The sequence below is a fragment of the Coprinopsis cinerea genome (assembly GCF_000182895.1).
Source record: "Coprinopsis cinerea okayama7#130 chromosome 9 map unlocalized cont3.9, whole genome shotgun sequence".
Taxonomy (NCBI): domain Eukaryota; kingdom Fungi; phylum Basidiomycota; class Agaricomycetes; order Agaricales; family Psathyrellaceae; genus Coprinopsis; species Coprinopsis cinerea.
In genome coordinates, this window is record NW_003307536.1 from 1,460,876 (window position 1) to 1,477,367 (window position 16,492).

Sequence of the window (16,492 nt, forward strand, 5' to 3'; positions counted from 1 at the left end):
TTGTACAATAATTGATCCAATCAATTCAACGTACTCGATCGGGAACGTCAACGTTCCAATCCGGGCTGCTCTACAGCGTTCCATCCACGATTCCTCTTGCTCTCAAGATGGAATCAAATCTGAACGTCTTCCTGGGATCATTCTGAAGAATGGATGCCCACTTTTAACCTGAATAGGTCACCTATGACACCGAGTAAGGTCAGCGGAATGCGCGTTCATCTCGTTTCGAATTCTGCGAATGATGACTCCTTACTGCTGTTGCCAGATAACGTATCGGTGCATTGTTCTCATTGACACGGGGGGCTCGAGAAACCTATAAGATTTGAGCGTTGGAGTGGGTCAGGTATCAACTTTTCTACCCCCGTCATATATAGCAGCACCTCGGATACTTCCAACTTGAAAGATGGGCACTGGCAACCTCTCCGCCCACTCTCCTGCAGAGCCTCGCGATACCAACAAAATCGAACTTGTATCCATTAAAGATAGCCATATCTCAGGGGTGCGGGTGTATCCTGCCAACGCTGAAGTCACTCGCGTCTTCCGGTTCGATGTCAAGGCAGGCCAGAATCATATCTCCATTACTGGCCTTCCCAAGTGCATCGTCGCAGATTCACTCAGGTGTGCCGTTCACTATCAGTATATGTATAGTGGTAATTAACGACGGTACCCAGGGTTCAAGGCTATGGGGCCGCAACCATCCATGATGTTGCGATTGCGGAGCCCGACAACCGTCAAGCCCGCTCGAGGGTTCGGGCAGCCACTTCGCCAAAGTTGACGGAGCTGACGAGAGCATGGAACAAAACCGTTAAGTCCCTCTACAGAGTCGAGAAGACGCTCAATGCTATGGAAACCTTCGTTGGTAGCATACGAGCTGAAGCCGTGGACACATCTAAAGTCGAGGACATCGTCAACCATTTCGAGACCTATCAGGCGGCTGCTGCGAAACTCGACGACAAGATCTCGCAGCTAGAAGAAGAAAAACAAAGACTGGCGAACGAGATCAAGGAAGAGAAAATGGCGCTAAGAGGACCTGATACAGACCAACAACTGACGCAGAAGGCGACCATTGGGATTTACGCCGAAACGGACGGCGAACTCGAGCTAATCCTCACTTACAGTTTGTTGTATCCTTCCTGCGACTCCGACTTCACCACTAACAGAGCGACGGTATGATAGCTGTTTGCGATGCAACTTGGAGCGCTGTTTACGACATTCACGTCGATTCCCAAGCGAAAGACAGAGTGCTCACACTTCTGTACAAAGCCTCAATTATTCAATACACTGGAGAAGTACGTCCTCTTTTTTGTTGCAAGCCATTTACTCAATTATTTGCTCAGGACTGGGTAGGCGCAGCGATCAAACTCGAAACTATGTCCCCAGCGTCTGGTGTTACCTTGCCTACCCTCTCTAGGTGGTCCCTTCGATCATTCCAGATTCCAACGGTGCAGCCAGTAGCCTGTTTTATCGGTCGCAGTCGCAGTCGCAGCCGAAGCCGAAGCCGAAGCCCACGGGCGTCTTCACTTCCTGTTGTAATACAGCCATCTGTGGTACCACCTCCGACCATGTTACCACTCGCGCCAAGGAGTATTGGAGAACGTAGCCCTTCTCCGCCACCACCCCCAATGATCAGGTTTCGAGGCTCGCAAGTGTCCCGACAGGGCAACATAAGCGCCACCTTTGACGTCGAGGGGCAGCTGACTATCCCAAGCGACAATATTGCTCACAGCGTGAAGATTGTTGAGTTGAAGTTGAATGGCGATCTTGAATTCGTGGTTGTCCCCAAGCGGGATACGCGTGTACATATCAAGGTACTTCACCACTTCCTTGTAGCAAAGCCAGAGGATGCTGATAGCCCTTGCTATATAAAAGGCCAAAGTCAAAAATGAATCTGCGTACACGCTACTCGAAGGCCCTGCGAGCGTGTACATTGACGGGACCTTCAGCACCCGTTCGAAGGTTCCCCTCACAAGCCCCGAGGAAACATTCGATTGCCACCTTGGGTGCGTTCGGCCCGTTTAGATTCTGATCGTCTACTCATCTTGTCCTAGTCTGGACGAACCGATCCGGGTTACCTACCCCACTGCATCGCGCAACAAGACGGAGACTGGATTCGTGACCAAGTCGTGCGTGACTAGGTTTACTCAACACCTCACAGTCCACAACACGAAGCCCCGAGCGATCTCTCACCTCAAGGTCGTCGAGCAAATCCCCGTTTCAGAGGAAGCCTCTATCGTTGTCAAGCTCCTAAACCCTCCCCTACCACTTCTGAACCTAGGTGAAGCCAATCACGAAGCAGCATTCTCAAAGGCACCGGCACAAGTCCCAGTCAGCGAAGGGGTTGTTGCCCAGTGGGGATGGACTAGCAGAGAGGGAAGCGACGGCGTGGCGTACGTCCTACATTCCGACCAAGGAGGATTGTGGTGGAAATGCGATATTCCTGCCCACGGCAAGGTAAACTTGATGTTACAATGGGAAGTCACGGCTCCCTGGAAGACGGTCGTTTCGGGTCTATGTTAGGCGCGCGCTCCGATTGGACGGCTATCATAGCTGTTTCTGGTTGTGGAATTGCTCGTTGAAACTAGTCATCTATAAATACATCGTATAAAACAACATCAATACTCTTGTTCATGGCATCTTTCCAGGGTTGGTACTATGAGTGTCTAACCTGTCTAGACTTGCTCTATCAGCCGTTTTATCCGCAGTCCTGACATGACGAACAGCAAAGCGGATACTTTGGCTGGGTGGGCAGTAAGACTCTGTACTCAATCCATCGTCAGCCTGGAGCTCATTTCTGAAGGCTCTCCCAGAAGCCACTCGATAAATGAGCAGTTGAGGACACAGACTCTGTAAGTTTTGCTCAGCTATAGCGTCCACGCTTGCGATAGAGGGGATGTTTACGAACGTACCGCTGTTGCCACCCAAAGAGCAGTGAACACGGAAGACTCGGGGATCTTCAAACTAGGAGGGTTCATGATCGCTGACAGAGTCGCAACCACTGTTAGAGGTAGAGCTGATTCAACCAAGATTGTGACCGCGCCAGTGTACATCCGAGGATTGGTTGCGCTCGTGAGCTTTGCGAGTCTTCGGCGTGAATGGATTAGGCGCCCAACAATCAGGGCGGTTACGACTGTATTCAGCGCCGCAGACGCGAAATGCCAGGCTGAAGTGAAGCCAATGTCGTGTTTATGGTCGTCGAGGTCGTAGGCTGCAGATGCAATTCCAAGGGCTGCAAGGAATCGCCATGAGGGGTCCCCTTCCTGCACACAGGGCCAATGAGATCTCACCAATGAAAGATAGAAGAAGTAGAACGGGGACGGTGATGACCCATTTCCTATCGTTCCAGATGATATAACATCGATAAACCTAGTCAGAGCGCCCGTCAAGTTCCCACTGCTACAGTGCCTATGCTTGACCAGCCAGACGTACCAGAACTGCATCCCCGAATACAACGGCCAGGAAGTTGCAGACGTCCCCCATCAGAGCCCACCAGGCAGTATCCGCCCCTGGGTCACTTGCCCTCCCATCGGCCACTCTGATGATGAAGTTCGCAAACTTCACCAAGTCAATCGATATCCCTAATGTGCTGAGCACCAGGATTATACAACTGCTTATTACGTATGGTCTTCGTTGGCGTTTCGTGACGAGAGGGCTTTCACTGTGGAACACGAGGATACTGATAACTGCGAAAATCTGCATGCCTGATGATCCGGGTATACAAAGTTAGTCAGATCTACAATCCCAATTCAATAGCAATTTTGAATACGAACCGACGATAGGTAGCACGAGCGCCATGGCTGTAAAACTACAACGAAGGATCGCAATGGTCTCAGCTGGATCCATCGTTCGAATTCACAGCTTCCGCAAGCTCGGCTCCTACTAACGCAAAGACGTGAAGACGTGTGAAGTAGGGAGGGAACAAATTTCTTTAAAAGCCCCAGTAGCCATCGCGGTTTATGTACACCAGACTCCATCGACTGCCGTTACAAGAATGGAATGGTGCAGGTTCCCATCATCTCACCTTGCGCCGCCCATCATGACAGTGACAATGGTCCCAAACCTCACATACTGAGTCGCCGTAAGACGTGTGTTCCATCTCACTTGCTCCAAAGTGAGGGGTTTTCTGGGTCTCCTGAGCGATATCCGTCAGCATTAAGCGCCCGAGCCTTCAACTGGCCAAGTGGAGCACTAGCCAAGTCTCACAGCATTCCAGATATTACGGAAATGCGAGCCACTCGGTTTCCGAGGCTGCGCCAAAGAGCACCTTAACAAAATGCCCGTAGAAACCAGGTTTAATCAGAGTTAGAATTGGCCCGAAGCTCCAAGGACTCGAAATCTTCGAGCTTGAGAGACCGTACAACGTTTTCTCCGGTATACGAGTGTCCCGACGCTACTCTAAAGATGATAAGCTGAGGACAAAACGACTAGTCCAATACCAAAACCACATCAGCCCCTTCAAAGTCACAACGAGAACGAGAACGGAAGAACTCACACTTAAAGCAACCCATAGCGAGGTGAAGAACGACCCAGCCGGATGAGCAACCTGCGGGAGGTTGACAATGGCAGCCGCAATCGCCGCCAAGCACAGAGGAAGAGCAGATTCAACCAGGATCGCCACCGGGCCCGTGTAAAGGCGCATATCCACCAGAGTAACGAGTTTGGAGACTTGGTAGCGGGCGTGCATAAGTCGGCCGACGATGAGGCCGGTTACGGTGATGTTGAAGACTGCTGAGAGGATGTACCAGGCGGAGGCTAGAGCGTAGGGTGCAGGCTGCCCTGGGGCTGAGGATGTCGCTAGAAATGCGATTCCTTGCGCTGTTGGCGAAGAATTGTGAAGATGCGGTCGAGGTTTCGGAGAGATTATACACTTACCGACGAACGCCAGGAAGGTAACCGCCGGGAACACCATTACCCACCAGATATCTTGCCAGACCAGATAGCATCTGTACAACTAGACGAACCGTGCCGAGTCAGCGAGAAATCACGCTACCCTTAAAGAATAGCCTACCAGCAACCCGTCCCCGAGAAGGTTCCCAACAAGAATACAAACACCTCCCAGAATCGACCACCAAGACAACTCTGAAGCAACGACATCGCCCAATCCATACTTGGGCAGAATAAACACCTTTTACATCTCCCTCAAGTCGACAGCCGTTCCAACAGAGCATAAGACCAGAATGACCCAGCTGAGAACGGTGTACGGTAACCGGGACCGTTTTAATTCGCGGGATTCGGAGGTACTGGGTTGCAGGTAAAGGTGCGTGCCGAGGACGACCATGAAAATGTGCATCCCTGTTGGGAAGAGGTTAGGTTTGGATGCGTAGTAGAGTTTTTAAGGGAGGAGACGCGCCTAGCAGTAGGAGGACTACGACCAGCGCAGCGTATCCAGCTCGCACATAGGCGAGGTGCACGGCATCCGAGCTTCCATCCATCTACAAGGGGACATAAGAGCGATGGCGAAAGCGACGCAGTATCGAGTACGCACGATTCAACCTAAGGCACCAGGCCTGTGGACAGTCGGGAAATCAGTCGGGACCCGTTGAGTTGGGGTATTTTTGCGCCAGGCAAGGAACCCTTACTCTCCAGTCTGAGGCCTGCGAACCTGAGGGGATTTTATACCACAGCGGAACCAATTTAAACCACCACGAAAAATCACACTTTGTCTTGCGCCCATCGCTTTGACAATGTCAATTCAGTGAAGAAACACCCTGCCCCACACACGCGCATCAGAGGGGAACATTGGACAACCATGCTGAAACACGTTGATGAAACGAAAGATCAACGGGGGCAAGATGCGAAAAAGCGGACATCAGTAACCGAACGGCCAAAGATTCCCAGTGGAAAAGGGGAAATTAGACCTTACTTACATTACATTATAGGTACAGTGTTTGGAGATCATGGTAGAATACAGACAACGGTCGTAACGCAGATGTTATCATAATACAGCCAACACCGCGCTTGAGCTGCAAGTACGCGCGTTGGCGAAGTTGACGAGCGCCTTCCAAGATTTTCGCGTGAATCAGTGGCACCCGGAAAACAGCGCTCATTGACATGGTTCATGAATGAGCCTGAAGCGGTCGCATTCGACGTCGGCAAACAGTGGCGTGTTGTCATGGCCTCTGTGCTCCCATCTGGCGCCCAGGACAAAACAGCGCCTCCAATTCTGATGGTATGCGGCGGCTAGCGCCTTGACGTATGGTCGTACCCGTCGGCAGACGGGCGTCCCTTTGGCTCAAGTGTGCTAACGGGCCGGAGATATATCTAGACATGCAAAGGATAAGTACCTCAAACACAGAAGATCCATTGAACATGAAGAACACACCCCGCGCTAGGTCCGAACCAGACACTTTCGAATCCAAATGCAGCTCCCTGGAAACCGTCTTTTGAAAGTCGGACCCCGTAGTAGTCAACTCGAGTTCATCCAGCGTGGTGTCGTTCCTTCGAGAAGTAGTGGCAAACTCGAGGTCCAAAGGCCGGCTATCGACACCTCTCGTTCGTACAGGGTCCCCTGTATACGATCTTCCAGAAGCAACCCGGTAAATAATTAATTGAGGGCAGAATGCCTGGAATAAAAGCTGGGTGTCAGCATTTAGGAGGAATGGAAACGCTATGGCAAAAACACGTACACTCAGCGACACCCACAGCGAAGTGAAAAAGTTTCTACTCGGGTGTACAACCTGCGGGAGGTTGACTATAGCGGCTATAATCGCAGCCAAGCACAACGGGAGCGCCGATTCAATCAAGACTGCCACCACGCCCGTGTACACCTTCAACTCGACGAGGGTTAGGACACTAGCGACCCGGCGGCGAGCATGCATAAGGCGGCCGACGATGAGGCCAGTGACGACGATGTTGAGGATGGCGGAGAACATGTACCAGGCCGAGGATAGCGCTGCGGGGTGTGGTGCTCCTGGAACTGAAGTTTTGACGAGATAGGCGATTCCAAGTCCTGTAAGCAGGGTACACGGTCAGAACGAGCTGAACCGGGCGACATTCGTTGTCTCAGGAAGCGGACGCACCGGCAAAGACGAAGAAAACGATGACAGGGAAAGCCAGGACGAACAGCAGATCCTGCCAAATGAGATAGCACCGATAAACCTACAACCGAATTCATGAGTATCAGAATAAGGACTGAGGAGACAGCGGACGCACCAACAAAGCATCTCCCGCCAGGTTCCCGATAAATATGCACGTAGCTCCCATTACGGCCGACCAATGCACCGAAGACTCAAATTCCGCCACCTCAAATTCAGTTTTGACGAACACCTTCTCCACTTTCACCAAGTCCGTAACAACGCCAACCGAGTAGAGGGCACATATGACACAGCTGAGGATCGTGTATGGTCGTCGCGTTCGTTGGATTTGGCGGGGGGCTTCGCGGTAGAGCAGGACGCCGTTGAAGACCATGAAGATTTGCATCCCTGGAAATCAAATTTAACGCCTGTTGAAGGGGTTGAGGTAGTTGACGAGACGCACCATAGAGTACCAGGGCTACGACCAGCGCGGCGTATCCTGCCTTCATATACGCTCGTTCCGCATCCTCGTCCATCTGAGCACGACGGTGCTGCCTTGCTCAACCAAGGTGAAGGAGTCTAGTCACTAGTAGATGAGGGGAACCAGGTAAATCCTCCATGACGGCCAGACTCGTTACGAGAGAGGTCGGCTATATAAGTCCTGAGATTATTACTAGTCCTGGAAAGGCACCCAGAAACGAGTTGGAAACTCACACTTTGCAATTTCGCTTCGGCTTCTTTTTTTGATCGCCTGGGTTGTATGTACCTCGCTGTGTCTCCCACGTAGTTAGGTAAGTACTCGATAAGTACTAGTAGGAAAGTTGGCGGGATACTGGACGTCGGGTAAGGGGTGACGAGGCTGATAGGGGCTTCAAAGAGAACAGTGTCGAGGAGAACAACTTGAAGAAAAGACAGAACGCTGACTCCAATGGGTGTTGGGTGCATCTGAACACTGCCTTGTGGTGCATGCAGGACACGGCTCTCCAAGTTCTTCTCGTACTTTTTTCCTTGGTGAATGACCAAGTGCCACCGCTGATCGTGGGTTTGTGCGGCGTCAAGCTCGGGGTTCGCCGTTGGTAACTTGAGCTCAATATTCTCAGTGGTGTCGAGTGAGATACCGGCGCAATAATGGAGTACTTAGTTGTGTTCAACCGATGTAAAGGCAGTAAGTCGAAAAGATCGTAGTCTAGAGGGAAGAATATATGAATCACCTACCAGTCGATACCCGCAAGTACGCTGTTAAGCATCTACTTCGACCTTCACCACAAGTTTCAAGTTATTGGATCACCCCTGCAGCGGGTCCCCGAGTGTATTCATCGTCTTGATGCATCCAGACCAGGAGATCCGTAAAATACTTGTGTAGGTTTCAAGGAGGGTTCCCGAAGCAGTGAGAGGCTGTTTCAGTCCCGATAACAAGCTGTGTTCTGCGGCAAAGACAGCAGATGATAGTCGTATAGTGGAACGACAAGACGTGAGCGGGCGGGCGGGGCGGGGCTTCACCAAAATGTTACGTAACATGGCGGGAGTCGGTGTTGCCCAGATCCGCTTACAGTAGCCGGGTTTTCGGCAATTGAATTGGGGTTTGTTCGACCTGACCTGACCGGGGTAGTCTCGTTCTACTATTTATTGCTCCCTTTCATCCTCTGGGTTTCGTTTTTATCGCCCTCTGCAGACCCTCGGTATAGAAAAGAACCCTTAGAACAAGCTCGAGAAGCGAAAAGCCAAGACCGCGGCTAAGACATACGGAATTGAAGTCGATCCAACATCAACACAATCTCAAACACCAGTTGCGCGCAGGCCCACGACCACGATGTACACGGAACCAACGACATTCTCTGCAGAAGAGTACTTTGCGACTCAACCGCCTCCTCCGACGCTGGACCATGATATCGAGAAAGTGAGGGAGTTCATTCAGAGGCAGAATAAGGAAGGGAGGAGTGTTGTTTTGGTTACTGTGAGTGTCGACTTGTCTTTCTTTCGATGTTGTTATTGATTGCTTTGTTGGATCTTTACTGGATTTTTGCACTGCTGCGCTGGTCCTTTGGGATGCTTCTCGTGGCACTTGGATGTCGTCGTCGTATTGGGATTGAAATCGGTTATTACTGGGATTGGGATCTGTAGAGTGGAGGAACGACAGTCCCTCTAGAGCTCAATGTGTGAGCCTTTCCCTGCCTTTCCCTACGTTGGGCACGTCCCGAGTTCATATTATCCACATAGCGTTCGATTCTTGGATAACTTCAGTGCCGGTGCGTCCCGTTCTTTCTTAGATCTTCCAACCCTCTGAAGAACTTTTTGTCTTGCTACCCGGAATTGGCCTCCCATTGCGCCAAAAGGAACCCGAGGAGCCACCTCCGCGGAATACTTCCTCAAAGCCGGCTACGCCGTCATCTTCATGCACCGCCAGTTCAGTCTGCAACTCTTCAGCCGACATTACTCCCACTCGACCAACCCCTTCCTCGATTTCCTCGAAATCGACGGTCCCCTCTCGGACGCGAACAACTCGAACGACCCCGATGCCGCACCTATCATCTCCGTCACACCCGAAAAGCGCGCAGACTTGCTAGAAGTGCTCTCGATGTACAAGGACGTGCATAAAGCTGGGACGTTGCATACTTTGACGTTTGTCACTGTCAACGATTACCTGTGGTTGTTGAGGGCTGTGAGTCAGGAGATGGCTCTGTTGGGGAGGAAGTCGTTGTTCTACCTTGCGGCTGCTGTTAGCGATTTCTTCTTGCCTAGGCAGAAGATGGTGAGTTCTTCGTTGCTAGCGAGGATGATATGGTTCTAATGGATGGCGTTATAGTCGATTCACAAGATTCAATCGGGGAAGGGTAGTCTGCATATCGAGATGGACCAGGTACCCAAGATCCTCAAACCAATGGTAGACGAGTGGACAAAAGAAGGTTTCATCGTTTCCTTCAAGGTGCGTAGCCCTTCCTGTGATCTCCTATCATTTTCGAACTTCTCCATCTAGCTTGAAACCGACGACAACCTCCTCCTCCCCAAAGCTCGCCAAGCCCTCGAACGCTACGGCCACCAAGTGGTCATCGGCAACGACCTCCACCGGAGAAAATTCGAAGTCGTCTTTGTGTCGCGGAAAGAAAGCGAGTTTGATGAGTACTGGCTTCGAATTGACCTTGGTGAACACCATGGACCTGCGCACCATGCAAAGGAGATCGAGGAGGATATTGTGGCCGAGTTGGTGAAGAGACACAATGCATGGATCGAGAAGGGAAAGTTGTAGAGAATAGAAGTATCTAAAATCATGTACAACAGATATCTATACCATTTATTTCGGGTGGAGAGGGCGGGATGACCTGATTTGGGTGTTAGGGGCGGGTATTGCTTACGTGTTTGTGATTTGGCAGCCACATATGAGTGCATCAATGGTATCATCACCACGCTGTCTCACTAGCTTTGTTTTGGGTTCAAACCATTCAAGCCACCCAGAGGCTTTGCATTCAAGACGAGCATGCCAGAAGACCCAGATATCCCTCCTCCAATCCTGAACGGCGATTCATCACCACAACCACCGACAGCCTCCACCACTACCACCGACAACGACCAAGATGCCCCCAAGTCCCCCACAGCCCCCACCCACAAACCTCAAACTCACAGCGTCGACAGAGATGCGCAGGAGATGGTCATAACCTCCCTGCGAGCACAGATCCAGGACCTCTTCTCCCAAGTCACCGAGCTCAACAACAAGCTCGTGAAATCGTACGATCGCGTCTCCGACCTCGAGGATGACCTCCACGTCGCCTCCGCCAACCTGCGTACCTCGAGCGTACGGATATCCCAGCTGGAGATGGAGCGGACGCAGCACCTCGCGGCACTCAATACTGGTTTGCTGGTGGAAAAGTCGCATGTGACGACGGAGCTGAATCGGTTGATGGAGAAGGCGACGGAGGAGGCGGCGCAGAGGGGACAGGCGGAGAGTGCGAGGGCTGCGATTGAGAAGGACTTGGATGACCTCAGTGCGTCGCTGTTTGATCAGGCGAATACGATGGTCGCAGAGGCCAGGTTCGCGCAGCACCTGAGTGAGCAAAAGGTCGTCGAGGCGGAGAGGGCGCTAAAGGGTGCAGAGGAAGCTGTCAGCATCATGCAGGCTCAGATGCAGGCTCTACAAGCGGAGAAGGAGGAAGCGGAGAAGAAGACCAATGAGATGCAAGTCAAGATGGGCAAGGGCAAGTGGCTGGAGAGGATTCAGAGTGTCGACTTGTCCAAACCAATCAAGCTTTTGAGCTCGCATGTCCCGTACCAAGAGTTCTTACTCTTTGTCGCTCACCTTCGTTCGCTGCACCAAACGTCTCCAGGTCCACCAGCGATGACTACCATTCTCCCACTCCCTTTCCTTGCCAGACTCTCAAATGAAGACTCGTGAGTACTTGTCTTCTATAATTACTGCTTGTCTCATCTAATATTGTACAGTGACCCGACACTACGGCTGGACCTAGCACCCTCACTCAACTGGCTTTCAAGACGCTCCGTACTCTCGGCTATCCACACCGGACAACTCACCATCGAACCCATCTCCGTCTCCTCCCTTCTTTCCGAATCCACCCTTTACTCGAGTCCGGTCACCGTTGCCGGTCTCAGCAGCAACAACGATAGCGTCTCCTGCGCCCTCTGCGGATCTACAATCACAACCGTCTCGGAATACCTCCAACATCGCGCCCAAAGGCCCACCCACACACAGAATACCTCATGGTCTGGCTCGTTCTTCAAGAAAGCGCGTGCTGCCTCGATCACATCGCATTCATCTCGTCCTCCATCCCCGACACATTCAATATCCCAAATTGGTAACGGATCGACAACGCAATCGCAGTCGCAGCAGGTCTACATCTTCAGAGTGGCCCAGCAACAGACAACCTCCACGATCTCGTCCTCCCTGCACATACCCACTTCAATCGCCAAGTCCCTCTCACAAGGTTCTATTCCCTCTACATCATCCACTCCCTACTTGACACCCATGGGTGGATCGCCTAGCACTTCCATGGCCGGCACCCAGACACCCAACACTTCGCCTAACAACAACCAGCCGATCACGATATACCCCTTGTGTTCCTCCGGGTGGTGTCTGAAACGTCTACGAAGTACGTGTACGTTGTGGGCGTACGTCCGGACGGGGATCGTGGAGAAGGTATGGGAGGAGGAGATTCCCACTATCGCAACTGCACCTCCTGCGTCAGGGACGGGTACGGCTTCGTCCACGCCTTCGAGTACACCCACGGATACCAAGCCCCCGCTCCCGCCTAGGAAGAGAGGGTTATGGGGGTTCGCCACGGCTATTGGAGAGAGGGCTGTGAGTTGGAGCGAGTCGGATAAGGATAAGAAGGCGAAAGCTGCGGCTGCTGCTAGTGCACCGCAGGATCCCCCACCTCTCCCGCCTCGACGCGGTTCCGCTGTTGCTCCTCCTGCGACGATGAGGAGGCTACCTCCTCCACCTCCTCCGATTGAGACTTCGGCTGCTCCCCCTGCGCCTGTTGCGAATGGGGTTCCACCGCCACTACCGAAAAGGAGTGAAGGACGGAAACGGACGCCGCCATCCAAGACTGGGGATTTACCTGAGGATGGAGGGGCGACTCACCAAGTGGAGGACGGGGCTGCACCTTCGACTCCACACAAGTTGATCTTCGACGCTGCTGATCCTCAGAGTCCTATCCGGGCCTCCCGGGGTAATACCGAGGGTGAAGGCGCTGATCCCACTACCAACGCCACTGCAGCTACCTCCTCTGCTCCCCCGCATGCAGAACCTCCGGTAGTCAATGGTACGGCAGCTTCTGAGAAGGACGGCGATGCTTCGACTGAGGCTGCTAAACCTGCAGTCGACTCTACGCTTACACCCGCCTCGCCTGTCCGACCGAATCGTTTCTCGTTGCCGCGGAGTGTGCCCTTGCCCGATTCTCGACCTGATACTCCCATCGATGCCACCGCCGATCCCAAGGCTACGAACGGAACGGTTGCACCTCCGTCGAGGACGGCTTCACCCGCTACACCCTCTACGCCCACCGGTACGGCTGGTCCCCCACCACCTATACCCCGACGTGCGGCTGCGCGTAGGCCTGTCCCTGCCCCTCCACCTTCGAGACCTGTGACTCCACAGCAGGCGGGTGGCGAGGCCAAAGCTCAAGAGGACGCGAAGAAGGATGTCGTTGTGGATGGTGGTGAGAAGAAGGATGGGGAAACGGATGGTGAGAAACCCAAGGTTGACGAGGAGGCTAAGGAGGACAGCGAAGCTACCGCTGTGGTGGAAGGAGAAGCGAAAGAGAAGGAATCCATTGACAGTGGTGATGCGTCAGCTCTCCCTAGTACCACCACTTTGGCAGACAAGGATGAAGAGTCGAAGAAGGATGCTGAATCGACTTTGCCTGATCCTGCCGTTCCAGCCTCCGACTCGACGCCCGCCGTGCAGCTTGAAGAACCTGAGGCGAAGCTTACAGGAACACCAGCTTCTGAAGGCGACTCTGATGTCTTTGTGGATGCGCTTTCGTCTACGACTACAAAGGAGACGTTGGCGGTTCCATCGGGGTCTGAACAGGACGGTGGCGGTTCTTCTGAGCCGAGTGTCAGTGTTGAAGAGGAGTCAGCTGCCAGTGAGGCCAAGGCAGATGGGGCTGTTGGGTCTGGTTCTCCAACTTCGGAAGACAAGAAATCTGATGAAGAGGTCCCCGAGGCTGCCTCGGCTACTGGAGATGCGACGCCTGAAGCCAAGGAGAAGGAGAAGGACGACAATGCCCCACCGCAACTCGTCGAAGAACAACCGAAGGATCTTCCTCCCCCTCCTGTCGAGGAGCCTGAGAGCAAGACAGTGTCGCCTGCAGAAGACAAGGAGGACGCTGATCCAAACGACAAGGAGGTCTACATCGGGGAGGCTACGTGGGAAGAAAGGACGTGGAAGGAGTTGGTGAGGTTGAGGGAGGATATGTTCTGGGCTAGGATTGGAGGGTTGAGGGGTTGAAAGGAATCGTGCTGCTGCCAGTGCGGAATGTGGGTTGATGTGTGAAGTCAGGGGTGTAGGTTAGGCAGTAGGAGTGTAGACCTTCAAGCTGGCCCTGTGTGTATGTAGGTGACGATATGGACTCTCGTAGTAGATGCATTTGCGCAGATACCCTAGTTGACTGGTAGTTGTTGACTAGTAGTAGTACCTATGGACTGTAGATAATGACCGCCCTTGTATGGGGACTTTCATGTTTGGTATGAAATTACGCACTAATTTATTCCATTTTCGATGACTTATTTTTCTCAGTAGGGTGCTTGGGGTACAGTGGGTTAATGTGGAAGGGAGCTCGAGGGAGTATGATGGATCCGAGTAGCCAAGCCCGACGAACGATCGGCAGGACAAATATAGCCGAGGAGTTGCCGATTAAAGTAAACTGATCTTTCATCACTTGGACGGGACGATCGAGTGTAGGTGAGTCCGTCCGGGCCTATCATGTACTGGTTAACTTACCGTTACATTGCACTCCGAGGGACGATGGGGTACTCCTACAGATGTGGCGATTAACTTCCACTTTGTCCAGCAAAAGAGTCTAATCAATCCTTCTCGGGGCCGATAAATACAAGTTGAGACGGTTCTTCATGTCTTCTAGTAACAGCTCTCTTTGAATAATTCTTGATTATACTAAAGGTCTCATCTGCTCCTTTATCTGTTAAGCAGAGTTTGTATAAATTGCATCGACTGCCAGCTTACAGTCGACAGTCGTCTATTCAATCATGCCCACCATGCCTCTCCAGGTCAACTCGCCAACCTCTCCTAACGTTGTGATCTACCCCCTTGGACTTTTAGACCACTTCTGGGGCGCCAATATGACCAAGGGTTGGATAGTAGAGGGTATCCTTGACATCGAAAAGATTCGAGTCGCCTTGGACAAGGTGGTTGCAAAATGGCCCTTGCTCGCTGGTAGAGTTCGTCCAAGTCCTAATAGTACCAAAGGCCAGGTGCAGCAGCTTTAGTTTCTCTCAAATGGGTTATCCCTGATTGCCAATGTAGGCGAGATTTGAAATTCACATACCCCTTCAAAGGTCTCCCAGCAACCAGCCTCCATACAACTTGACCTCTGCGGACTCACCATTGCCGATCTCTCATTTCGTTGAGATACCCATCCCAGCCTTCTCGGACTGCCTTCCCTCCCGTCTCTTCGTACCCGAGCAGCGCATGGCGCTGGGGGGTCTGACGGGCTACGCAAAGGAGGACGCCCCGCTCACTCACTGGCACATCGCCTACTTCCGCCACCCGGGAGAAGAATATTCATGTTTGGGCGTCAATTACTCCCACAGCATTTTCGATGGAATCGGCTTTGCCATGGTTATGCATGCGCTGGAGGCCGAGCTAAAGGGAGAGAGTTGGGAGGTACCTCCTATGCCCGAGCCTGGCGTAAACCAGAATCCATTCACCACGCATATGGAGGCGGAATTGGCAAAGGACGTGCGGCACAAGCGCGATCCCTTCCTTCAGATATCGACGGGCGGACATTTCACGATGGCGTCCTACACGCTTAGGTCGTGGTGGCACAACACTCTTTACGGGATACGACATTGTAATCTCGTCATTCCCTACGCCGTCCACACAGGATTGGCGAAGGAAGCCCGCAAGTCGTTGGAAGAGGCTGGTGTGGTGGATGTCCGGCCCACTAGTGGGGACGTTTTGGGAGCTTGGTTGATGCAGGTATGATCTATTCACGATAGACACCTACTGGATCGACGCTAACTACTTGACAGACTATGTACTCGGATGGGACAAGCCCGAATCGAACGGTTACAATCCATAATGTTGCTTCTCTTCGGGGAGAGTGGGGCGGTCAATTCAACCTTTATCCGCACAACTGTTGGGCGATCGTTCCTGCGCCGATATTCACGGTGTGCGAAGTCACAGTCCGACCACTTCATGATATCGCATATCAACTAGCCAAGGCTCGCGCTGTACCCCTTGCACCAAGCGGCATGGGGTTCTACGAGAAATTCAAGGAAGTAGAGAAACGCGGGGGCAGCTGGAATGTCGAACACGAGCAGGCTGACGAGGCCCTTCACATCTCTAACGTATCTGTTGCGCGGGTTGTCGATCTCGATTGGCGTGGTGCTGGCGGTGGAAGGGTCTTGTGCCAATACAAGTTCTTCCCCGCGTCGAGCTCAAGGCTCAGAAGCACTAATACGGTTGGAATTAACGGACGGTTGGATAATGGCGATCTCGTCGTTAATTGTCTCGTTAATGCCCGTAGAGCTAGAAGGCTCGAGGATGAGCTCGTCAAAGTCATTGCTCGATTCAGTACATAGGAATTCCTAGCTCTGCTAACTGCTCGCTCATCCATGTTATAGTACTGTAGTTCCTGCTGTAATTTTGAGTGGAAATAGAACGATGGAGTGCGCCGTATACGTCTAAAGTCGATGCTAATAGTAACTGGTCATCATGTGTGTTTTCAGGTCTGGCTTCGTAGGAGGTTTACGACCTTGATTTACAGACCATTACACAGATAACAAAGTCT

At 52.4% G+C, this 16,492-nt stretch overlaps 7 protein-coding genes across 7 annotated transcripts; 4 read left to right on the forward strand and 3 right to left on the reverse strand.

Annotated features, from left to right (window-relative positions):
* Positions 1 to 403: 403 nt before the first annotated feature.
* Positions 404 to 2,517, forward strand: CC1G_07659 (hypothetical protein; the record flags this gene model as incomplete). Its single annotated transcript, XM_001832347.2, has 6 exons — positions 404 to 618; positions 672 to 1,117; positions 1,177 to 1,289; positions 1,338 to 1,808; positions 1,870 to 2,000; positions 2,049 to 2,517. The coding sequence occupies 6 exons, from the start codon at positions 404 to 406 to the stop codon at positions 2,515 to 2,517; spliced, it is 1,845 nt and encodes a 614-aa protein (XP_001832399.2).
* A 152-nt stretch (positions 2,518 to 2,669) lies between these two features.
* On the reverse strand, positions 2,670 to 3,792 carry CC1G_15188 (hypothetical protein; the record flags this gene model as incomplete). The annotated part of the gene is made up of 5 exons (XM_002910505.1): positions 2,670 to 2,756; positions 2,907 to 3,226; positions 3,285 to 3,363; positions 3,427 to 3,698; positions 3,768 to 3,792. 5 exons carry the CDS (start codon positions 3,790 to 3,792, stop codon positions 2,670 to 2,672), a joined length of 783 nt encoding a protein of 260 aa, XP_002910551.1.
* Positions 3,793 to 4,289: 497 nt separating this feature from the next.
* Positions 4,290 to 5,429, reverse strand: CC1G_07660 (hypothetical protein; the record flags this gene model as incomplete). Its single annotated transcript, XM_001832348.2, has 5 exons — positions 4,290 to 4,421; positions 4,490 to 4,812; positions 4,870 to 4,948; positions 4,983 to 5,289; positions 5,344 to 5,429. 5 exons carry the CDS (start codon positions 5,427 to 5,429, stop codon positions 4,290 to 4,292), a joined length of 927 nt encoding a protein of 308 aa, XP_001832400.2.
* A 748-nt stretch (positions 5,430 to 6,177) lies between these two features.
* CC1G_07661 (hypothetical protein) lies at positions 6,178 to 7,546 on the reverse strand (the record flags this gene model as incomplete). Its single annotated transcript, XM_001832349.2, has 6 exons — positions 6,178 to 6,258; positions 6,282 to 6,560; positions 6,624 to 6,946; positions 7,017 to 7,095; positions 7,150 to 7,418; positions 7,474 to 7,546. 6 exons carry the CDS (start codon positions 7,544 to 7,546, stop codon positions 6,178 to 6,180), a joined length of 1,104 nt encoding a protein of 367 aa, XP_001832401.2.
* Positions 7,547 to 8,653: 1,107 nt separating this feature from the next.
* Positions 8,654 to 10,312, forward strand: CC1G_07662 (phosphopantothenate-cysteine ligase). Its single transcript, XM_001832350.2, has 6 exons — positions 8,654 to 8,964; positions 9,132 to 9,166; positions 9,228 to 9,256; positions 9,344 to 9,759; positions 9,814 to 9,933; positions 9,985 to 10,312. Exons 1-6 carry the CDS (start codon positions 8,821 to 8,823, stop codon positions 10,252 to 10,254), a joined length of 1,014 nt encoding a protein of 337 aa, XP_001832402.1. The 5' UTR covers positions 8,654 to 8,820; the 3' UTR covers positions 10,255 to 10,312.
* A 170-nt stretch (positions 10,313 to 10,482) lies between these two features.
* Positions 10,483 to 13,971, forward strand: CC1G_07663 (hypothetical protein; the record flags this gene model as incomplete). The annotated part of the gene is made up of 2 exons (XM_001832351.1): positions 10,483 to 11,390; positions 11,442 to 13,971. 2 exons carry the CDS (start codon positions 10,483 to 10,485, stop codon positions 13,969 to 13,971), a joined length of 3,438 nt encoding a protein of 1,145 aa, XP_001832403.1.
* A 764-nt stretch (positions 13,972 to 14,735) lies between these two features.
* On the forward strand, positions 14,736 to 16,375 carry CC1G_07664 (hypothetical protein; the record flags this gene model as incomplete). Its single annotated transcript, XM_001832352.2, has 3 exons — positions 14,736 to 14,951; positions 15,004 to 15,678; positions 15,732 to 16,375. 3 exons carry the CDS (start codon positions 14,736 to 14,738, stop codon positions 16,281 to 16,283), a joined length of 1,443 nt encoding a protein of 480 aa, XP_001832404.2. The 3' UTR covers positions 16,284 to 16,375.
* Positions 16,376 to 16,492: the final 117 nt, after the last annotated feature.